This window comes from Desmodus rotundus, chromosome 2 (assembly GCF_022682495.2).
Source record: "Desmodus rotundus isolate HL8 chromosome 2, HLdesRot8A.1, whole genome shotgun sequence".
NCBI classification, from domain to species: domain Eukaryota; kingdom Metazoa; phylum Chordata; class Mammalia; order Chiroptera; family Phyllostomidae; genus Desmodus; species Desmodus rotundus.
Window position 1 is genome coordinate 147841871 of NC_071388.1, and position 24491 is coordinate 147866361.

The 24491-nt window shown below is 42.4% G+C and overlaps 1 protein-coding gene across 6 annotated transcripts in view; it reads left to right on the forward strand.

The window, feature by feature from the left end:
* The window catches only part of TANC1 (tetratricopeptide repeat, ankyrin repeat and coiled-coil containing 1), a 217733-nt gene that overhangs the window by 76704 nt on the left and 116538 nt on the right, over positions 1-24491 (forward strand). For 4 of the 6 annotated variants that reach the window (XM_024579816.4, XM_045187354.3, XM_024579817.4 and 1 more), the window contains one exon: positions 19633-19833. In XM_024579816.4, the coding sequence (XP_024435584.2) occupies positions 19633-19833 (201 nt within the window). Of the gene's footprint in view, positions 1-11940; positions 11961-19191; positions 19269-19632; positions 19834-24491 lie in introns of those variants that run through there. The other 2 variants (XM_053918705.1, XM_045187358.3) reach the window with 2 other exon arrangements.

Sequence of the window (24491 nt, forward strand, 5' to 3'; positions counted from 1 at the left end):
GAAACCTCTGAATGGTTTGTTTCGTGGAGGTTTATATGTTGAAAACCATTTATTTTACCTTTTAGCCCATATCAAGTTCATACTTGTATTTTATCCCTTTTCTTTATGAAGTTAAACTGAAAGGCTTTTTGCCTTCCTCAGGGAATTTCAGGAAATTTCAGGAGTCAGCAAGCACCTTTAAGAATGGATTTCTACATACAGTTTATAAAGTTTCTGAGATGTTTCATCTCAACACATTTTTAGTTAATGAAGTTCTTTATATGTGGAAACCCTGGTCCCCCATTCTCTTTGTGCTGTCCCACAGGTTTTAGGGAAATCTAAAGGGTGAAAGAGAGAAGGGAGGGAACAAATACTGAGTATTTATCATGTGTCAGACACCTGCCCATAATGGACCAAACTGGTCCATCCTGAACTGCCTGTTTCCTGTGAGGGACATAATTAGAGAAAGCTCTGGACTGAGAAGAAGGTGAAATCAGGACTCATCCTGGAGCTTCCACTTTTTATAAGCCCTTCCAGCAAAGTAAGTCACAGCCTATCCGAATCATCACGAAGGAGGTGGCGAACTCCCAACCCTTACTTACTTGGATACCGTTTTGTGTGTATATGTGTAAACGCAATAGAAAACTTAACAGGGAAATATAACTTAACAATTCGGCGTCCATTTTTTGCTCAAGTCTAATTTCATTTCACAAATAGATTTTTTTCATTAAAGCTGCTTTTCTGTAAAAAACAAAACCAAACTAAACCAATGATCCTATTTTGTATAGCCCTAGTTTTCAAAGAGCTTTGTCATGTGTAGCTTCTTAATTCCCATAAAAAACTCCATATTTGAATTTTCATGTGACTTATTTTCATTTCCTAGAAGAGGAATTCCAAGGTTTTATTTCTATTCTACAGAAATGTAAAAAACTCGATTTCATAGAATCCACTGGCAAATGTAGCTCCTGAGAGGGGAGGTGGTCTACCAAGAATTTTTACCTAGATTGAATTCTTTTCTCCATGGAGGATGATCTAAATTTATTTTTGCTCTTAAGAGGATGAGGACGTTGACATTGTACATCTCCAGCAGGATGGCCTTCAGGGTAACCAGTTGGGTAGACCTAGCCCTGGTGTAGAGCATCAAATGGAGAGACCCTTCTTCATATCTGAAATCATGGGGTTAGAAAGTAGGATGTGTCTGACTCTCTAACCCACATTCTCTCCCCTTTGCTGGCAGGCTAGTTATATAACACATTGGCCATCGAAAATACCAGTGTAGACTCAGATTCTTGTCCTACGTTCTGGGGACCACAGCACTATATTGAGGGTAAAGATAAAATGACCTGAGTAGCTGGTTTTCAATTCTTTACTCCCTTAAAGTTTATTTGTGTCAGAGAGTTGACCATTTTTAAGAGAGTTGGGGACAAACTGCTAGATTTGGTACATGATGAGATTCTTTGTGCCCTGAGACTGTCCCCAGAGCACAGATTACTGAGGAGTGATGATGTCTCTGATACAGGACATGCATGTAGGTGGCCGTAATGGGTTGGGCACTTGTCTGGAGTTTTTACAGACCATGGAACTGGCTGGTAGCAGAGGCAGAGAGCCTGGGTGCAGACTCCAGGTGAAGGATGGAAGAGAGCCTGTGGAGCACTGCTGATGTCCTGGGGGTCGTACTTTCATTTCAGTTCTCAAAAGTCAAAAGTTCGACCCATAGCACTTGTCTCTGTTATTCTGATTATAAGTGTAATACCTAATTTCATTGATTATAAAACACACCATTATTTAATGCACTAGTAAGGAAGAACTACTGTTAATTAAACTGACCTAATACTTGATCACTTACTATACTACTGAAGATTTCCTTTTTTTAGTTATTTTTACATATCTCAATCGTTTGCATAACATAGAAGGAAAATGTTAATGAAGTTGGTTGTGAATGTTCAAATTTATATTCAGAGCTTGATTCTTCTAAATCTCCTTTTCTGCCTGTTTGTCCATATCCAATCTGCTCCACACGGCGTCATCACCTCTGCCTGTAAGAGCATTGATGCTGCAGTGTGTTTTGAGTTCTTCACCATTTTCTTCTGCCCTCTCTCCCAAGCTATAGACATCCATTCTGCAAGTTTGATAGCATTTTTTCATAATTTCAAAAGAAGGCTTTAATGGAAGGCTTTCAGATAAAATCCAGGGTTCTTATTCTTCCCACAGTGGATCATTAGTGGCTTGTTGACTGAAACCTAAAAGGGCTTATAATTGTCTAGTTATACTACCAGGTGTAATAACCCAGTCAGTGGCCGCCCCGTTGCAACCGCTGCATGGCTGATAGCGATTTTAGTATGCCATCAACTATTACATATGTTTGGTTTTGGAAAAATGAGAATAAATACAGGTCTTTGAATCAATGCCTAGTATAGTATGTGCTTGTTGGAGAAAATTTGGAAAATACTGACAGGAGTTAAAAAAAAAAAAACAACAACGCCAAGATATTATTTTATCTTTTGCTTTATCCTTTTAAATGTCATTAGTCTTTGGAAAATACCTAACGCTTTATTGTACCTATATACCATGATTTTGTTTGGGTACATTTTAATTGTTTCCATGTTTTTCTCATTCATTGAAAAATAACTGGAAAATAAGTGTCTTTGTACAGATCTCTGATTATTTTAGTAGAATGTTTCTAGGCAAGGGATTAATGGTGAGAGGAAGTGAACTTTTCAGAAGCCCACGGTACCTCTTGCCGATTTGTTTTTCAGGGTCACTTTGGTTGCCGCCTGTGTAAGCAGTGTGCTTGCGTGGCTCTCACTAGCAGTGGGTGTTTGTGGATTGTAATCTTTGCCAATCTTATAGGTTAAAATGTGTTTGTTTTTAATTCACATTTCTTTGAGATCAATGGACCTCTTATCTTTAAACATTTATATTTTTTTCATCATTGTCTATTTATGTTCTTGTACGTTTTTTTCTGTTGGGAACGTATGAGGCTCTTCAGTCTGGTTCTTCCCTTTTCCTAGTGTTGCCCCCAGTGCATAGTAGTGGGGTTTCCCTATAAAGTCACACCTTGGGGAATTTTTGTTGAAGTTGTGAGTAGTGCAGCTGCCTATGTTAGATGGGAAGAAGTGTGTCCTGCATTGTTAAAATTTTGTGTTTGCGCCCAGGGTCTACTAGTCTGCCTGCTTATATTTAAGACGTTTATCTTAGAGGGAAAGCAGAATAGGAGCATAGAACCAACTCAAATGAGTCATCTGGTTTTCCACAGTCCCGGAGAGGGTCCTACCTCTGTGCACAGTCAGAAAGTCCTGGTGCTTCCTGCTGCCTGGCGGTCCTGGGAGCCTGACTCCTGGCGAGCTCCTGACAGCTGGCAGGGTGGTTCCAGAGAGTTCCGTGGTGTCTTAATTGCTGTATTTTTAAGTGTATAATTTTTATTCATGGCTTATGTTCTTCTATTATTATGAGTAGGGATTCTTTTAAACTGAGATAAAGTAATAAAATAAAAGGTTTTAGATCTAGAAGGATCTTAGAAATTGAGTTCAGTGTCTTCATTTTTTAAGGAGTATTTAGAAAAGCAGCATTGAGCCACTGCCCAAGGTCACAGAGCTGGTGTAAAGATGGGATCAAATGTAGTTTTAAATTCCAGACTAGTTCAGTTTCTGCTGTGTCTGTGGCTGGCTTCCTCATCTGTATCTCAAGCACCGAGTAAGTACAAAGGGAAACATTTCCTTGAAATTGAAGACGATAGATTTCCTTTGTATTTATAATTTTTTTTCTCCAGGGATATTTATTTTGATTTTTTTCACTAGAAGTGCCTTCTTTTTTCCTTCACTAGAAGAATTATTTGTGAAATTGTTGCCAGGTTTAAATCTAGACTCAGTCTCTTTGAGTAATATTTCTATTTCTGTATCTTAAAGTCCATTTTTGTTTGGTGTCCTTGAGACTATTATAAATCATTCCTTTTTTGTGTGTGTGTGAAGCCACTCAAACACTATACATGTAATAGTTGAATTAAAAAGAGCTATACAGTGGTATTAGAAGTAAATACACCATCCCCGTTTGTTCTCTGCTTCCCTTTTCACTCCCAAGGGCAATTAATGTTAATGGTTTCTAATTAGATCTTTCAGGGTGGAACAAAAGTAGCGTAACAGTTGTATCTACTTTTGAACACTATATTTAATAAGTAATAATACAAGAGTAGCTCTGGCTAGTGTGGCTTAGTTGTTTGGGCCTTTTGGGCCTTGTCCTGAAAACCGAAAGTTCACTGGTTTAATTCCTAGTCAGAGCATATGCGCAGGTTTTAGGTTTGGTTCCCAGTTGGGGCACATACGGAAGGCAGCCAATCGACGTTTCTCTTTCTCCCTTCCCCTCTCTCTAAAATCAAAAAAAATAAATTTAAAAAAGATAAATATTGTTCCAACCAAGACGAAGGCGTAGGTAGAAACCCTTTACTTCCTTGCACAATCAAAAGGAGGAAAACAACCAATCTAAAAACAATAAACAACCAGAAGTGCCAGAAAATCAAACTGCATGGAACTCCGACAACCAAGGAATTAAAGAAACAGTCAACCAGACCGGTTAGGCTGGGCAGACTGCAAGGGCAGGGCTGGCTGAGAGAACCTGGGGCGAGGCAGTGGACCATGTGGGCGGGGCTTGCTGAATGGGGAACGGAGACTCAGAGCTGACTGTGAAGGTGGTTGTGGCGGTGGGAGAAACTCCCAGTCTCACACAAGAGTTTCTTTTGGAAAGTGGGGCTAGAGCTGAGTAGGTGAGCCGCACTACTCCCTCTCCGGCCCCTCCAGCACAGGCAGCACCTCAGCGCAGCACAGAGGGTTGCCCCACCTGGGTGAACATCTAAGACCCCACACCCTTACAGTTTTAACAGGTGCACCGAGACAAAGAAATAAGGCCCAAATGAAAGAACAGAGCAAAACTCCAGGAAAAGAGCTAAGCAATAAGGAGATAGCTAACCTATCTGATGGAGAGTTCAGAACCCTGGTATCAAAATGCTCACAGCACTGATTGAGCTTGGTTGTAAAATGAAAGAATAAATGAGGCTACCCAAAGTGAAATAAAACAAAATATTCAGGGAACCAACAGTGACAGGAGGGAAACCAGGACTCAAATCAATGATTCGGAGCAAAAGGAAGATATAAACACCCAACCAGAACAGAATGAAGAAACAAGAATTCAAAAAAATGGAGAGAGGCTTAGGAACCTCTGGGAAAACTTTAAACGTTCCCATATCTGAATTGGTGCCAGAAGGAGAAGAACAAGAGCAAGAAATTGAAAACTTATTTGAACAAATAATGAAGGATAACTTCCCCAATCTAGTGAAAGAAAGAGACTTCCAGGAAGTCCAGGAAGCCCAGAGAGTCCCAAAGAAGTTGGACTCAAAGAGGAACACACCAAGGCACATCATCATTAAGTTACCCAAGATTAAAGATAAAGAGAACCTTAAAAACAGCAGGAGGAAAGGAGAGAGTTGACTACAAAGGATTTCCCATAAGGCTATCAGCTGATTTCTCAAAAGAAACCTTATAGGCAAGAAGGGGCTGGAAAGAAGTATTCAAAGTCATGAGAGACAAGGACCTACATCCAAGATTATTCTATCCAGCAAAGCTATCCTTTAGAATGGAAGGGCAGATAAAGTGCTTCCCAGATGAGGTCGAGTTAAAGGAGTTCATCATCACCAAGCCCTTATTATATGAAATGTTAAAGAGACTTATCTAAGAAATTAAAGAAGATCAAAAACTATTAGCAGTAAAATGACAGCAAACTCACAACTATGAACAGCTGAACCTAAAAAAAATAGAAAAACAACGAAAACAAAAACTAAGCAAACAACTAGAACAGGAATAGAATCAGAGAAATGGACATCACTTGGAGGGTTTTCAGTGGGGAGGGGGAGGAGAGGAATGGGAGGAAAGGCACAGGGGATAAGAAGCATAATTGGTAGGCATAGGAGAGAGGTTAAGAATGGTCTAGGAAACAATTCAAAGAACTTATATGTATAACCCATGGGCATGGACTAAGGGGTGGGGGGAATGCTGGAGGGTTGGGGGTACAGAGCAGAAGGGGAGATAAAGGAAAAATTGGGAAAACTGTAATAGCATAATAAAGTATACTTAAAGATAGTAAAAATACAAGAATAAACTGGTGTCTTCACAACTGTAAACCTACTTATGGAACACGGTTCTTGTGTTATTTATCAATTATTTGAAAGTGGATGCCTCTGAAAACCTGCTTTTGCCCCTGTACATGTACACACGCACATGTACAGTTACATGCGTGTTTAGATCCTTAACCCACAAAGACCTTATGATGTATTTTAGTTTGTAAATTGCTTTGTTGATTAAATGCACTTTTAGACTTTTTTTCATATTGGCACATACTAATACATAGTTTTTTTAAAAGTTGGTCAGTATTATGTTGGACAAGTATTTTATAACTTATTTTATTATTTCCCTGTTGATGATTGTATCTTTTTTGTCATTACAATAAATACTAGAGTGAATCTCCTTGTATATAACTACCTTGGCTTTCATGAGAATAATTGTAAGAAAAATGGTTAGTTAACATGTTTGTTTATAATTTTCCTAGATTTTGTAAGATTGCCTTCCCAAAAGGTAACATTAAACTTATAATTGCACCTTCTATATATGAAAATGCTTGTTTATGCATGTTTGCCATCGTGATAATCAAATTATTTCATCTTTACCAGTACGATAGGGAAAAATTGTATCTCATTGTTTTAATTATGCAACCCTGTAGAATGAATTCAGACAGTTTTGTATGTGTACTGGTCATTTGAAACTGTATTGCCTGGATTTGTAGCCTGGCCCCACAGCTTGCCAGCTGTGTCAGCTTGAGCAAATTAAATTACCTAACTTTCTGTGCCTCCTGGGTCACTTCTGAGGCTCAAACGAGTTAATATTTATCAAGTGTTTAAATCCATGCTTGGCAGCTAGTGTGTGATATATAAGTATTTGTTGAAAATAAAGATTTGAATTTCTTTCTCTGCCCTGCCTGTTCATTTAACCTATTTTTCTGTTGGGTTTGGTAGCTGTTTTAATTTTTTTGGTAAGGTTAACTAGCCATTGATCATTTCCTAGCTAGAGTTCCAAGCAGGTCAAGCATGTCATGTTTAATTCTGAGTTATAAAACCTAAAAAAAATTCATTGAAGTCTTACTTCATTTTGATAGGATTAAGTGAAGGATTTTGTTTTAATTCTGTAAATTCAATGTAGAAAACTGACTGAGAGGCTACAAATCATCATTTCAGGGAGGTCAGCTTTCTGTCCCTGCTTTGTGTGAGAGTTTTGATGCTGATAATCTGATTAAACCTCTTATGGCTCTACGTCCTTAGCTCTACGAATCTGAAGATTAGAAATTCTGGCGTTTTTCTCCCTCCATCCATGAAATTGTTACCATGGTTATTGGACTCCCCGTATAGTACTTCAAATCCCTTCTGATTTATGGAAGCAGCATCCTAAACATGCGTAAGCACTCTGCTGGTTTGGCTTCAGAAAACTTAGCAAAGGTTTCCAGTTTGAACGTTCCTACTAATTCTCTTCGAATAAATTGCCTCATTTTTCTGAACCTCACTTTTCTTGCCTGTAAAATGAAGGTAATAATCTCTGTCGTGTCATTTAGTAATCATGCAGGCTCAAATGAAATGAAGTTTTTTTTCTTATTAGGCATGATAAAGATGATGTGGGGAATTTGTTTTGTTTTGCTTTTACCACATGGTATCCTTGGTTTTGGGAAATGCCCATTAATCGAGGAAATAAAATATACAAATATTTAAATTTCTAATGAATTTATGATAGTCAAAAACTGGGTGCACCAGGAAGTGAACCCCCAGGAGAAAATACGGCAGTACTAGTAAAAGTTGCTCTTTGAGTGTTCACTGTGTATGAGGTTGTGTTAAATACTTATAAACAGTTACCTCACATAATCAATAGCTTATTAGTAGAGGTTAAAGAACTGACTGAAGACTACAGTTACTAAGTGGCAGAGCCAGGATTTGAATCCAGTCTGACTGTCTGTCTCCAAAGCCTATGTGCAGGGCAGTGTAACAGCCAGGTTGCTTACGTAGGTTCAATTCCTGGGTCAAGGTGTACAACCTCCCTGTTTCCATTTTTGCATCTGTAACGTGGGGATACTAACAGTGTCTACTTTCTAGGATTGTTGGTTGTCCTGGGTATTCAGTGAGTTAGACTACTTAGAACAGTGCCTGGATTTTAGTAAACATCTTATGTGTGTGCTGTTACATTGTGTGGTACTTTCTACACCATTTTGGCTCCTTTGCTTTTTCACCCCTCGACCCTCCTTTTCAGGCTTTAGTCAGTGGTGTCTTAAATGTACATGTGTGTTTCGTTCGTTCCTTGTCTGTGTGGCGGACATGGCCCTGAGCATTCCCCCTGGAGCAGATGGAGGACAGGCCGCAGGGATAGCCTGGTCTTGGCCTAGTGCTGTGGGACAGTTGCTATAACAGCCTGGGAGGGCCTGTGTTTGCTGGCAGAAGGGGTGGGGGCAGGAATGTGAGGCCTGACTGCAAGGATCCCTTACCAGTGCTCTGCAGAGAGGTGTGGTGCCCTCAAAGGTGCTGTGTCCCTGTGATTTGGTATTCACCTCGGCCTCACAAGAACTGGCTCTAGTGAAGCTATCTAGTGATTCCCAAGCTTGGCTGATTCTCTGGAGCCACTTGTGAATCAAATTCCCATCAGACCTCCTAAATCGCTCACCAGCAGTGGGGCCTGAGATTCTGTATTTTTTAAAAATGGTTTTTGAGTGGGTGGCCAGGTTTTGGAGCCACTGGTGTGCCGTTTGCTCCTGTGTGTGTGCGGGGACAGCTCCAACCAGCCGCAGCCGAGGGGTGTGCACGTGACTTTGAAAACTCCTAGGAGAAAGAGCTCCCCTGTTATCTAGTAAACCCTGTTCTTGGCAGCTTTGTAAAGATGAATTGAATATAGACGTACAAGCAGATGAGCGAAAGGATTCCATTACAGAAACAACAAGGGGCAGGATTTGATCAAAGTAGTTCGTCAGTCTGTTTTATTTGGTTCTTGTGTTTATGTTGATTCCTCATCAACGTTTACTTCTTCTCACACTTTCAAGTTAGATACACAAAAAACTACTAGCTGTTGAATATAATTTCGATGTTTATTTTACATGCAACTGTACAGAAAACGTTAGAGGCAATTTTCCCAGAGTGAAACACAGAGAATGAATGGAGTAACTCTCATTCGCTTTATATTTGAGAATTCATGATTAGAGTGGAATGTTAATATGGTTGGCTGTGGTGAGACAATATTGACATTGTTGCTAAGATATTTTACCAGACATGTCATTGAGGCTGCTGTTTCAAAAACTGAGCAATGATTTATTTATTTGTTTTTTTGGCGGTGATGATGGGGGAAGAATATAACAAATAAAATGACAGAGGCAGAAAATGTAAAGTCATCTCATTCTTTCCCCACTCCCTGCCTCCACAATACAGGCCTGAAAAGGATCTTGTTAAATAGTCACATGTACACAATTGATTTAGTCTGCTTCTTTCTGGAAAATGCACTGAACTGGGTGTATTGCATTTTTAATGTGTGTTTGTGGGGAAGAAACTTTAAATGCTGCCTAGAAACTTTGAGTCATTTTTTTCCCCCCCAGTGGTTACAGATCCCATTTTCCTTGTAAGGAGTTGAAGTAAGATAAGTGGTAGCAGCTCCCTTGTATTCTCTCCTCCTCTTCTAATGAGGCCTGTTGGCAGCCAGCTATGCTGACAGGCCTGCCAGAGTTTGCATCTGCGTAGTTAGTGAGGGGGTGGTGTACCAGTTAGGGTATTGTTCTAAAGGCCTTTTCCCTCCACTTATTTTCCACCCCCAAAATGTCAGCGTGTCCAATATGACAGAATGTTCCTGATGATAATCATTCAGAGAAAACATGACTTGCTAAATTATCTGTGGATGATAGTCAGAATTTCTCCAACACCAAACAGTACTCCATGTTTGGTATGCACCTTGGCTAGGGGATCCACACGATACATCCAGTGTGATTCAGTGATGAAGAATTCTGACTGTGGGCTCAGACTGTCCATGTTCAAATCCAGATTTTTCACTGATAGGCAGTGGGAGCCTATACATCTCAGCCTCTTTAAGCCATCTGTAACAAGGGGTGATGGCAGCACTTACTTTAAGTGGAATAGGATATATAAATACATTAATATATATCAAGTGCTCAGCAAGATGTCTGGTACACAAAGTAAGGTCTTAATAACTGCCAGCGTAATCATCGCCATTATTAGGGCAAATACATCCAATGAGCATTACATGTGTAGTTAAAACAGAACTCAGTATAAACCCTATGTGTTACTTAGGTGCTCCCTTCATGTGAAGTTCAGGGTCAGTGTTCTCAGCAGTCATGGCGGGGCTAGGTGTGTAACTGAGAAGGACAAGGGCCTTAGGAGCTGGCAAGCAGGTGTGTAGTGCCCAGGGCCACCTCACTGCCCGTTCTGGGGTGCCACTCACATAGAGGTGAGATGTGCAGCGTGGTGATTTCTCATCATCCCGGGTGCCACTCCCCTACCCCCCCCCCCCCCAAGAAAGCTATGTGGAAAAAGACGAGTTTCCTATATTGTTATAAATTAAAAGGGTATATTCAGGTGGTGGCATTGGGGAAAATTTACAGTAGGGAAAGGATTAATTGGTTGGAGATTGGAAGTTAAAAGCAGAGAAGACAGTGTAGACAGAGCCAGGGTAGCTAGGTTCCCTTTACAAATTACTCTGAAGTATGTAGGGTAAGGAACTGCGTCTTGGACTGCGTGCTGGCTGTAGGAGGAAGCCAGTCCAGGACTGCACGCACTAGGTGAACAACCAATGAGAAAGACCACCCGACATCAGTGAGACCTGGGCGAGAGATGACTGGACAGTTTGTGCAAGATGGACAAGGGCAAGTCTGAGCCAGGTGGATTGATTAAAACCAGTAGGTATAGTCAGAGCTGCCTGGGCATGAAAAAGGGAGCCCTCCTTTCCAGGGAAAGGGACTCAGAGAGCAGGAACTTGATAGGGGTATGTGCGGGGGAGGGAGGGGTGGGGTGGCTGCTGGCTGGGAAACCCCTGGAAATAAAAGGAGATGGGTCCAAATTTATGTTTCAAATAAATGTTTAATGGGAAATGCATGTTGTATAAAATATTCTTGATATAAAAATGTCAGAACATAGGTCAACTTAAAACGTAAAAGAAAGGGAGAAAAACCATTGCTACTTCCACTCTCTTAGGAATCACCACCACCTACTTTTCATTGAAATTACTTTTCACTTTTTGTGGTGCACATTCTTTTCACATTGTCATCCTAAGGCATGTACAAAACTGTGTATACTGGCTTAAAGGTTTATCCCACATGTTTCACAAAATGTTGGCCATAGGGTAAACTCAAATTTTTCTTCTTGGTAATTTCGGTTCCTTGGCAATGAGAATGGTCACTGCGGTGTGTTCCTCTGCTTGTTTGGAGGGAAGAGGGGGTGAAGAGAGCTTTCTTTGCTCTGTGTCACAGTCAAGTAAAAAATGTTAGCCATTGTTAACAAGTTCTGGCACGGGGCAAAGGAGGTCACCAGATAGAAAGTAAGAGATTCTTTCTGCCCTAGGGATCGAAGGATATTGTTCGGAAAAACACATTTCCTGCATGAGAAGGGAATGGAAGCAGAAGAGGGGCAGTTGAGGGTAGCATTTGAAGGCTAGGCTTGGGTTATAGTTTGTTGCTTTTTTAAAAATCGTAATGTCCCCATTGTTGAGTAATTAAATTTGACTCTTACGCAACATTTTTCTCAAGAAGGATTAAATAGGGTGTGTGTTTTCTGAGTCGTTGAGTGCTTTTCTGGTTGATGTGGCAGTCAGTAGAAAACTTGGTTTGGTTTTACACGGTTCTATCGCACTGCCTGCTCCCTCAGGTTTCATAGATGTTGTTTTTTTGAATTCGTCTTTCAGTAGAAGAAGAAGGTAAGTGTTGCGGGTGGAACTGTGTCCTTCAAAACGGTAAGGTTGAGGTCCCAGCCCTCAGTACCTGTGGAAGTAACCATATTTGGAAGTAGGGTCTTTGTAGATGTAGAAGAGCTCATACTGTATTAGGGTGGCCCTAGTCCATCATAACTGGTGTTCTTGAAGAGAAGAGACACACACAGAAGAATTCCCTGTGATTATAGAGGCAGATAGGGGTGATGTGTCTGAAAGCCGAGGATCACCAGAAACGAAGGTAAGGGCGTTGACCAGATTCTCCCCTAGAGCCTGCAGAGAGAGCGTGAACTCTGCCCAACAACTTGAGTTTGGACTTACAGCCTTCAGAAATGTGAGTGTGAGAATACATTTCTGTTGTTAAGACACCCAGGTTTTGGTGCTTTGTTACAGCAGCCCAGGGAACTAATACAAGAAGTCTGAGGGCAGTTGGGTTTCAGATTCTGGTTCCTATGGAAGTCTTTGTGATTTTGTATCCCATTAATTTTTTTTAAACCACATGTAGTTACCTGGATCTTTATGATAATTTTTTTCCTAAACTATCAAAAGTTTTGCCAGGATGAGTCTAGGTGTGGGTCTCCCTTCAGGGAAACAGCCTAAAGCATGGTGGGTCCTTTTAAATCTGCAAAACTCAATTAAAAAATGATTGTTTTTCTTTCCGTTGAGTATTTTTTTCTCAGCAACACCTTTTGTTTTCCATATTTATAATCTTTTCTCATATCATGAAAATGCTTGACCCTTTCTCTGCATCTTGGGTAGGCCCCTCAAGCTTGTGTGTCACCAAGTGGACTTTCTGGGCTGTTTATTCTGCTCTCTTCATGCATGAATGTGGGCCATAATTTAGCTGTTGCCATTCTTTCCTCCCCTTTAATCTTAGTCTGCCCTCTAGGTGAAGCGATCAAAAAGGAAGCGCCGTGTGAAAGGGCCGGAGGCTATGTTACCCTATATCTGTAGAGGGTGCCAGGCAGTTTACTGAATTTTTTTTCTCTATCCTTGAATTTTCAAGAAGATACTCCCATTTCTTTTATTAATAAGCTAGGTTTCTCCGTGTCCCACCATTTACTGTTTTGGGTGTTTTTTTTGGTGGGGGGTGGGTTTCATCCAGAGAGAAAAGTTCCCATAGATCAGTTTGTGTGAACTAGACCTTCATTTCACCCACTTGCCAAGTTAGGCCATGGCAGGCGGCCCATTGAGACTGCAGATCTTCACAACTACACATGGCTCAATCCCAGGGAACGTACACTTAGAATATTTAGAGGGAATGTGTGCACACAGAAAAGATGCAAACCCTATGAAAGCGCACGCCTTCTTCATTCACACTCCCCGGCGGCCAGCTCCAGTTCCCAGAGGCAGCTGCTGCTGCTGGCCCCTGAGTGTCCTTCTGCAGACCCTCCGTGCATGTGCAAGAGTGCATGTTTGCATCTGTCTATGTATGAACGCGGTGTATGGGCACATGTGTGTGCACTCACATGTGTGCATGTTACAGATACAGTTTGAGCAATGGAAACTCAGGTTCCTTTTTTCATCTCTCCCACCTCTGTGTCTTCTAACAGGAACACAAATCCTTTTGACCACCTTCTTGACTCCGTGATTCTCAATCCCAGCTGCACACCAGTCTCACCTGGTGAGCTTTGACGACCAGCACCTGAGCTCCTTGCCCCACACTTGCTAGGACGGCCTCCCTGGGAGGGACTCAGGCTTCCTTCTGTGTGAGGACTGGGAACTCATCATTCGCAGTAGCAGCAGGCCTGGCAGACCTCAGAATCTGAGTGGGGCGGGCCTGACGGGACCCGGGTATGGAGTGTGCCTGATGAGGAGATGTAGACTAATGGGCCCCATGCAGGTTTAAGATGAACCCTGCCAGCTTGCTTTTGCCCACAGCTGCCGCACTGCTTCCTTCGCCCGGGCCAGGCAGAGGGGGAGGAGCCTTTGTTCCGTGTGTGGCGAACGCATTCGGTGCACTCACGGCGCAAAGGTGGCAGGCCGCAAGGACTGCAGGAGTAATGAATTTCCAGGACGGGGTGAAATGAGAAGAGACCATTTAGGGTGCTTGATGACTAAAGCTCTGTCTCAGATCCACTTCGCTGGTGCGGTAACAGCATACAGCAGGGCCGAGAGGAAATTAATGATCGCTGGGCCTGGGCTCCTCCCAAGCGGAGTGTTCCAGGAGTGCTGCGGGCCTAATTAACCAGCCAGCACAAAAATCGGAAATAGATGAGGGAATGGGTTTCTTCCCACAGTGGCCCAGAACTGCGTGTAGACCTACATATACTATTTTTGGTTTTTCCTATTAAATATGCAAAATGACGTAATATCGAAGACCTATGCCAGTAGCCTTTTCTCAGGGGAGCTTCACCAAGAGCATGGACTCTGGGTTGAAATTCAACTTGGCCATTTGCCACTTTCCTCTGGCAAGATACTTGATGCTTCCTGTGCCTCAGTTTGCTTACTGAAGGAGGGACGCGAGATTGGTGCCTGCTTCGTGGAGTGGCTGTGAGGGTGTGAGGGGTCATAGATAGGAAGAGCCGGAACCCCGGTCCCAACGCACGGTCTATCCAAAACAAACAAACAAAACACATATTTTTTATTTTCAAGTGTACCCCTCTGGGGGCTTGGGAGTGGGAGTTTTTCTGAGTTCATACTTAAAACTAAGCAGCTCTGCCTGTTGACATACCTTCGAGGGAAGTCTTTGACAATTAGAGAGGAAAAGCCTGTCTGTGTACTCATCATCTGTTTCGGTATAAAGTACATTTGGTTCTATAACTGTGGAGTATTAGGAATAAACTGTGAAGCTGGCACTTACTGATTTCTATTTAGAATCCCCTTGGCAGAGTTTTGAAGACAAAAGGCCAACCATGTCCTACTGACGAGGTTTCTCTGTATTCTGGGGGTTCACTGCTTTGTTGCCGCTTAGCAGGATTGTTTGAGAATTACTCAGGACTGTGTGAATAATGTTCTAGAAAATTGCTTTCTCGGGCACATTAATATTTCTTTTTGAAAATGCACATTACCCATCAGTCTGGCTGGCTACTTGGGGAGATCCTGTGGGATGTAAAATGGTTGAGAGCGCTTTCAGTTTCAGAGAGTGCCTTCTGAAGTCGCCAGGAGTGATATTGGGTCTTGTGGGAGGAAATCTCTCCCAATTTTCTAGGTTTCTGTAAATATATGAGTTATATGGTTATAAAACCTTCTGTTAGAAAATATGTTTAAGAAACATTAGTGCACTCCAGGCAGGGACCACATAAAAGATGCCAAAACATTTAATGCCCTAGTTAAGTGTCTCACCCAAGCCCCATTTTCTGGAACTGGATAAACAGAACATCTTTTCTCTTTCTATTCTGAGCTTTCATCCCTCCCCCCACCCCCCCCCTTCCAGCCACTTCAACGGAACGATAAATGGAAATTTTATTTCCTGCATCTGCAGACCTATTTACCTGAATGTCTGAGCTCGCCCTTGCCTTTCTCAGGTCTACTCTTTCTTGAAATGTGCTTTTACTTTCATCTCCCTGGCTCCGTTGCCCTCCTTTTTTTAAAGAGAAAAAAAGAAAAAGCCTTCTCTAATCCTGCACTCGCTGTACTTTAATCTGTAACGCTGGACTTTGCTTGCCATTCTGCATAGCTGCCTTTAAACTTGCATTATCTTCCGAGTCGCACTTTCTTTCATTATGCATTTAAATCCCTTTCCACAGTCTGTAGTAGTGAAAAAAATAAAATGAAGAACTATTATCAGAAGCCATTTCTGCCATTGTAAAAGGTCTAATTGGACGGCTTTATCCCCTTTGATAATTCCATTATCTTTGCAACCTGTGACTTGGATTTACAGTTCTGTTGTGTGTGTGCATTTACTTACATTTGTTACACACAGGAAGAACCTTATGCACCGTGCCCTTTCTAGTCTTTTATTTTTGGAACTTGGAGAATGGATGATTTTAAAATGAGAAAAGGTGTGTGTGTGTGTGTGTGTAAATAAATGACAGAGACCATATGTGACCTGTATAGCAAAAATTTGCTGACCCCTTATGGATTTAACTTACTTAAAAGCATGTCTGTTTGAGGGATCTCCCTTTCACCCCCTCCCCCAAAGTAAAGTGCTTAATTGTGTAGAATAGTGAGTATGTTAGAGTCTGAGCTGGCCAGTTGGGGAGACTTTGAAGGAAAGTTGTAACCTTCTCCTCGTGGTTCACCCCCACCCAGGCTCTAGCTTTCTGTCTGGAAAACAGTGTAACTGGATTTGATGCTCTCTGAGATTAAAGGCATGTTGGGCTGGATAGGAGTGGCCATGGTGTGTAAATGTTCCATGGGAAACACCTGCCGGTGGAACTGGAGGAGGCCTGGTAAATCCTTCGTGGTTGATATCATGGCGCTCTTACCCTGGAGAGGACGGATGGTCCTCCCTGGCCTGGGCCTTTCTGCTGCTGCAGCGGGCAGCGTGCTTCCCATCACTTGACTGAGGTGGGAATAGTACAGGTCACAGTTAAGAGAAACCCATCTATTCAGGGCTCAAAGACATGTGCCAGCTGTGCTGGTCGTGGCCGTGAAATGTTTTTAATACCTCTTAAACCTCTTTAAGCATTTGCTGAGGAATGTTAAATCAACCAGAGAATTTCTGGTGTCGTGTTGCCCAGACCAATATTGTATAGCTCTCGTGGGTGCCCCTGAGAGATTTTCGCTTTCCACCACTGGCGTCGTCTGCATCCCTGTGATGCTCTTGCACTGACTTTGACCTGAACCCCTTTGCCCTTGTGCAGTTAAAGCACCAGACTCACAGCTTCTGTCTTTAGCTTCTCAGCCACTGGGTCACCCCACGTGCTCTGTGCCATCTGTTCTCACATAAAACTTCTCTCCCTTTGTAATAAAAGGAAGCTGGAACTTAGGGATCTTTCACTGTATCTTCAAAACAAACCAACAGAACATGTTCGGCACTGAGACTATAGTGCAATGTCAAAGTAAACTGGAATAGAAGCCCTTCCTCCCCAGACCCTGCCTCTAAGTCCCGGTTTGTTGCTGACCACAGAGAACCGGAGTACAGGAGCACAGCTGCTCCGGGGGCTGGGGGTCCTCGTGGTTCCGGTACGCTTGGAGACCACCCCTGCCGGGCTTGCAGTTAATGAAAATACTTGTTTTGCTTAATGCAAACAAAGTTGATGGGCAGACTTTGTAATTAGGAAACTCTTAATTCTCTTTTACCCTTGAACCCCCAGTTTCTCCTGAGTCACATTAGAGGATACTAAGTAAGAAAATAAACCCTTTCTCAGTAATGGGCTTTACTTTTTATTTCTGGTATTGTCACAATACATGCATTTCTTCCTAATTTTGCATCCGCATCCAAATTAGGAGACTTGAAATTCAGGTGGCCATGTTTTTGTATAGGTCAGAAATACTTGTGTGTGAGTAGCAAAGACAGTGCCTTCCTTGTCAGAGCGCCTGCCCCTGCCTGGCCAGGGCACTGACCACCCCAGTCAGTGACCTAGGCAACACAAGGACGGCCCCAGGGCAAGGCTGTCCTCTTCAAACCACGAGGAAAAACACTGTCACCTCTTCAGGGGCCTGTCCTGTGTCCCCTGTGTGTAGCCCCCTGGGCTTGTGGGCTATGAAGGCCTTAGTGCTTTCCAAGGTCTGGTCTGTCTCCTAGTGTTTCTTGCTAAACATCCAGGATGACCAGGCACCATTCTTGCAGGCGCAGCACCTGTTTGCATCCCTAAGGTGACACCATTGTGCTGGGACTGGTTGTGACCACCAAGTATTGGCCCAGAGAAAACAACTGTCCCTTCTACTTTCACAGGTCTCCTCGATGTAGTGGGCACTCAGCCCCAGTGCGGGTAGGCCTTATGTTGCACCCCAGCTCTGCCTTAAGATCCATTTCATTGCCAGGCAGTTGAAGGAGAGGCAGCTGGGAAACGTCATGTCCTTCCTCAAGACCTCAGGAGGCGGTTTTTACAAGATTTTAGGCTTGAGACTGGCTCCCGGGTCCTGGGGATTGGAGGTAGTGCTATCTCACAGTGAAGACTCAGGAAGCAGGGTGGAGGGTTGTAGGAGGACCGCTGTGGGGACATCGCTGTTCGCATGGACTTAAGAGGTAAGGAGCCCCTGTAACTCCTGTCTGCTTCCTTTCATCAGGGAGAGACTCATGTTTGTCTCGGGCATTTGCATGAATGTTCTTGTTTTTGAAAACTCCTGGTAATTCTTGTTTCTTTCTTCAAATATCAGTCATTTCGGCTTTTAGTGATAAATCTTCAGTTTCCAAGTTTAGTAAAACCCCTTCAAGCATAGCCGGCCCAGGTGAGACTGACATTACTTTACTGATGTTGCCTGCTTACCTGTTCTGGCACTGTGGCTTTTCTGTTTACAGCTCGGGTGGTTTTGAGCTGCCTTTGAAAGTCAGGCTTCAACTTGTTTGCTTCTTTTAAACGCCACCCCCTCCAGGTCTGGTGGGGTGACTCCCTGCTTCACCACCCCTGCTAACAGGAAAAACAAGCCCAGGGATGCAGTTTGAACTGGATGGTTTGGGTGGCATCCCGTCTGAGCCTTGTGCACAAGGACCTGCCAAAGATGAGTGCCTGCCTGGCGGGGCAGCCCCCAGTTCACACCCAGGCCTTGAGTGCTCAGCCTGGGGGGCGTGGTAAGGGTCACTGGGACAGCATCTGCCGGGCCGATTGGCTTGTGGAGTACTGCCTAAGCTTTCCAGTTCTGCTGTGCATTAAAGCTTGAAGATGTTTTTAATCATCAGGATAATGATTTACCTCCTCTGCTTGCATTTCCTCAGTTGCCTCTCATGGGGGCCAGGGGAGGAGGTGGTGGGTCTGAGGGGAACCATAGGAGAAGGGCCTGTGGTCTGACAACTTGAGGATGGAATTGGCTGTTTTGTTTTGTTTTTCCCAGTGAAGCTGGTCCTAGCCTACATGTTCCCTTCCATGTATATTCTCCTCACTGTAATAGCACCTTTGTATTTTTCGTTTGGATCTGTTTACTCTAGAATGTTTAATTTCATAATAGTAAGCTTGTTTGGCTGAGGTTCATTTAGGGTCTGAATGCCAAGAAGAACCTGCTTAAGAAGTGAACCACGGTTCCAGTCTCGTGACTAAGGGTTTAGGCTGGTTGAGTTATAGGATGACCCACCTTGTGCCATGGGAAGTGTGAAGGGCATCAGATGGGAGGAGCTGTATGGGGCTGGGGAGGAATGCTGAAGTAGGCTAGACCCTCCCTTGGTCGTCATTATTGGAGAGAAGTGGTGGGAGGCCAGAGAGTTGTGGAATGGATCTTGGTGTTTGAGTCTATTCTCCTGGTACCTATAGTAAGGTCAGTAACCCCCTCCTTTACTTTAGGCTGAAATCAAAGCTGCTTCTGAGCCATTCATACTTGATCTTAGTCTAATCTCAGATCAGTGGCTTTCTGGACCCATTGTTATGAATGAAAGCAGACCTACTGGTATGGTGTTGAAAGGGTATGAGGCAGTTTATTGATACTTGAGTGGTGAAACCTGAATTTTCCCTCACAGGGTCAAAAGTCGTAAGAGTGGTAGAGAAAAAAAGTTGTTAAAAATTCGTCACACACATATGATATAGGGGAATTACATTGTAAGAACGCAGTTAGTTCTTAGGAATTAAATTTGCTTCTACCTGCAATGGATGATCTAACCAGAGGTTTGTTTTCTCCACTCCAGGAAGTGACTTTGGTCCAGACACTTCCCCCCCATCCCTGCCTCCTGGCCCTGGCGACGACTTTTCTGTGAGCAGTCTTCCTGTAGCAGATGACACCTACAGGGTGAGCTTGGCCAGAGGCGTCTCCATGTCTCTGCCTTCATCACCTCTGCTGCCTCGACAGTCTCACCCGGCACAGTCAAGATCAAACAAAAAATCCCCAGGTAAACAAGCTACAAACAGCACCCAGACCAGTGGTCTTGGTTGTAATGTAGAAATATGTGGGTTGAAATTAAGCAAAACTAGGGCTTATAAGAAATCTGAGAGCAGGTTTTTTCTTTGTTACAGTAACTTCTGAAAGAAGGAAATCTTTTTAAAAATTATGAACAGATTCATTTCCTTAGTTCAAAATATAAAGTATATTGATTACTCAGGCTAGACTTTTACAAAGATTCAAGATCTTGTTATTAATATAAGTATTAACCACTGATTTGGGGGTTTTCTTGCTCATGAATTAGGGAACACTTTAATCCAAACACATTGTGGTGCATTTAAAGGATTTGGATTTTGGCAAATGTAATCTGATAAGTTATTACTACCAAGTGTCTATACTGATGTATTTTCCTTGATCACATCATCCAGCATTTGAACGGCTATAAAATTTAATTGTGAAAATTCCGCCTTGTAAAGTGTCAGAGGAAAAGGACTTATGGATTACTTGTTTAAAATATTTTTTACTTTCCTCCCTCATGCTCACCAACTTTTTATACTTAACATTACCAATAAAAGCCCAACATTACTTAGCTTGGTGAGGTTATGAATCAGATGTGAGGAAAGCATTTCCAAATGCTGATACCGGGGTCACAAAAATTCTTTGATCTTGGAGGTTGGCTGAGTATTTGTTTACTGAGGGTAGGACGGTTTGGGGCCTTATTACATGGCCAGTGCAGATTCTTCTCGTGTACATGTAAACATGTTTGGAATTAGTCTAAAATGTGCCCTGGGATGGTAAAATTGGTATCCGTTTTTCTGGTTTCCTAAATATTTGTATTTCTTATTGTCATATGCATTATTTCTGAATCATTTAGCGGGTATTTGCAGTTTGTGGGGAAGTAAAATTGAATGTTAGAAATGGTGCTCTGATTTGGTGAGTGTCCAAAGCATTTTATTGTTCTAGAGATTTCTTATTTTGGACAACATTGTTTACAATTCAGTCATTAGTGGGAACTTGGAAACCTTTTTGGTATGAAGCGATTTCCTGTGCCAAGGAATTTGACCTGTTTATCAGTATTTAGGGAAATTCCTGGAATGTCCATTCTTCCTTCTCTTTGCCCTCCCCCTACGTTGTATCTCTTGCCAGATTTCTTCTCTTCTCTTCTCTTGAATCAGGGTTTCCACACTGCCTTTCTTGCTGGCTGCCCGTTGGAATGACTCCCTTTCTAGAAATTGTGCACAGCATTTTACTTTTTCTTTTATCAGCCACATCATTTGTCCTTTTTTTTTTGGATTCATGTGTTTGCGTGCTCCCTATGTCTGATGGTTGAGGATAGGTGCTGTGTCTTCTATAAGTGTACCTCATCTTTATAAAACAGGTAGCAGAGAGAATTCCGTACCCACGTGGACTCGTAGGGGACCTCCGTTGAGGGTGAGGCCCAGTGCAGGGACTTGATTGTGAGCAGTTTTCTCTCCTGTAGTCTGTCCTCCTGCAGGTGACTTCTGCGTGAGTCTTAGGACAAGCACCCCGCCCCCCCCCCCCCCCCCCCCCCCGAGAGACTAGGGAATACTGCATTTCAGATGTAATTTCATTATTAGTAACACATTCAGTGTTTGTTTTAGTAAGACTTTAATAATCTTTTTTAAAAATTGACTTTAGAGAGGGAAAGGGGGTGTGTGTGTGTGGGGGGGGGGAGAGAGAGAGAGAGAGAGAGAGAGAGAAAGAAAGAAAGAAAGAGAGAGAGAGAGAGGAACACTGATATGCATTCATTGATTGATTCTCACCATGTACCCTGACCCGGGAATCGAGCCCACAACCTTGATGTTACTGGGATGATGCTCTAGACAACTGAGCTCTACCTGGCCAGGGCCCTGCTGAGTGTTTTGAGAGGGCAAATGTATTTGTTTTTTCCAGCTTTGTTGAGATACAGTTGACACATCTACACACAATTTTATGTATGCATGTGTTGGAAAATGACTACAGTAAGGTTAGTTACTATATCCATCACCTCACATAGTTACAACTCATATGTTTGTTTACTTAGTGGCATTTTGGTGGGATGTTAGGCAGCACTGAGTGGCGTGGCAAGCCTGGGAAGTGTGGCTGTCCAGGAGGGTCCCAGAGGCTACAGCATACCTGCGGGGATGTCCCTGACAAGGCCTTGTTCCTGTGTTCTGACCAAATTAACCTATTTTTGGTTATGAGAATCTGTCCTATGGTTCGTTTTTCTCGTAGGAACAAAATTTACTTTTGCTAAATTCTTTGCAAGTCCTTATGAATAGAAGGAAGTAGCTCTGCAACATTTGACCTTTTACTGGATTGAAGAAAATATTCTCCGTATTAGATGCTTTGGGCCCAAATGGTAGTTAAATACATTAAGCAGATTCTCCTCTAGAGGAGGAGGGCTTGTGTCGTGCCCAAGTTTGTGCTGCAAATTAGTGTCTCACAGTGGTACTTTGGCTTTATTATCTTCATAATTTTAAAGTTAAGGGCAGAGGAGCTTGCTTAAAAAATGGCAGTGACTCAGAATACATCAGACAGATAAACAGCATTTTCCCCACAGCGTCTAACACAGATTTCTGTTTAAGCCATATTGTTGGAAAACTATCCAGAGCCCTAAAATGTTCTACCTGCCTGCAAAAAGAGCTGCCATATGGTTGTGAACGTGCACTGCGTTTAAAAATAGCCCTCTATGAAAAAAGGTAGCACTGTTGTAGCCAACAATACAGTAAATATGGTGGGTGCTGTGTGTGCAGCACCCGCGGGTGTGGAGCCCTCCCCTTGCGCTCCTGCTACCCCAGTGGGATCTTGTCATTTTTCACACCCAGCTCTGAAATTACCTTGATGATTTTTGTTCTCATTTTTAAGACAAGACCCCTTTCTGTCTTTTAAGAAGGTGCTTTAAAAGAGACCAAACCTGTAAACCTGTTTTACTTGTTTTAATAGAAACTCTTCACTAACTGATGCTAACAAAGAAACTGTCAAGGACCAACACTGTTATTCTAGGAAGGGTCAAATACTATAGATCTTGTAATAGGCATTCACACAGATTATGTATTAATGAAAGTTTGTATACTGATACAATTGGTGATTAGCTCTCCGGCCATGGGAACTCTGGGCCAGAGACAATTTCATTAACCTTGCAATACCCTGCATTTTAGGGTGATTGAGTTTCTTACATTCCACTTACATTACTAATTTTTTTTAAAATTTACTTTCCTACTACCTTGCTCCATTTGTTTATATAGTTTTTTTTTTTTTTAACTGCTAGTTGAAAGGTGCAGTTTTCTGAGTATTTCCCATTTGTTTTTTCTAAATGGAGAATACATTTTCTGGTAATGAAAACAAGGACCAGTATCCATTAAAGTGATTCTGTGGCTAGTGCAAGCCTTTTTGGATTAAGAATTCATTGATATTTGTAATGTATCCTTTTGTCTTCCAGAGAAGAGCAGAGCCCATTTCCTGTGGCTTATTTATTAGTAATATCATTAGTTACTTTATATTTGGATTACATTTCCCAGGTCCCTTTAGGCCCATTATGAAACAATCAAAAGGTACTGCACCCTTGAGAAGCAGCCTTTTAAAATACTGAGATAACTAGGATGGCAGATGGTGACAAGTGGGGGATACTGCTTCTCTTGTCCTCGTTTGTATGGGGTGACTGGGTCCTGCTGCTGCTTTGTACCTTTGCTGCTTCCAGTTCCAGGGCTGTGTGCTTTGAGAGAGCTGATGTAGCAGTTTTGAAAACCCCTCTGGCTGGCCGGCTGTTTCTTTAAGGGAAAAACCTCAAAGCTGACAGGCTGTAAAGTGGAAGTCATCCTGCCCTTTGATTCTTCTACCGTGAGTTCCTGTCTTCCAGGGCCCGCCCCCTCTCACCCCTGAAGACTGTTTCTTGTAGAAAATTGGAGGTCCCAGCAGAGAGACAGAACTGCTCTGAGCATTTTGATTTTTTTTTTTTAAACTGCTCCACCTAAACCTGAGACCACAAGTGCTCTGCCTTTTCCACCTTAATATTATATCATGAGCAATTTCCAGTCTGCCTGAAGAACTTGGTATTTAATGTCCATTTTTTCAATGTTACATAATGGAATTTTAACTAATTTCCAGTTTTGAGATATTTGTTATTTTTTAGGGTTTTTTAAAAAATTGATTTTAGAAAAAGAGAGGAAAGGAGAGAAAGAGAGAAAAAGAAAGCTTGATTAGTTGTTCCACTTACTTATTGCGCATTCATTGGTTGATTCTTTTATGTGCCCTGATTGGGGGTTGAACCTGCAACCTTGGGATATCAGGACGATGCTCCAAACAACTGAGCTACTCGTCCAGGGCACTAGGGGTTTTTTCTTGTTTGTTTGTGTTTGTAGCATAAGCCAAGATGTTTTGTTTTGAATTTGTTTGTTTTGCTATTAAGTGCCTATGAATTTTTCATTTTTAATTGTAAAATACACCTAAGTTTACCATCTTAACCCCTTTTCATGCACAGTTCAGTGGTGTTAAGTACATTGACACTGTCGTGCAACCAGTTTCCAGAACTCCGATGTGAATATTTTTGTCCAGTAATTTTTAATACACAGCTGGTATCTTAAGAGTGCCAGGTTCCCACAGGTGGAGTTATTGAACTAAGTGGACTGCATTTTTAAGGGTTCTAGAAACATACTGTTGAGTCTATTT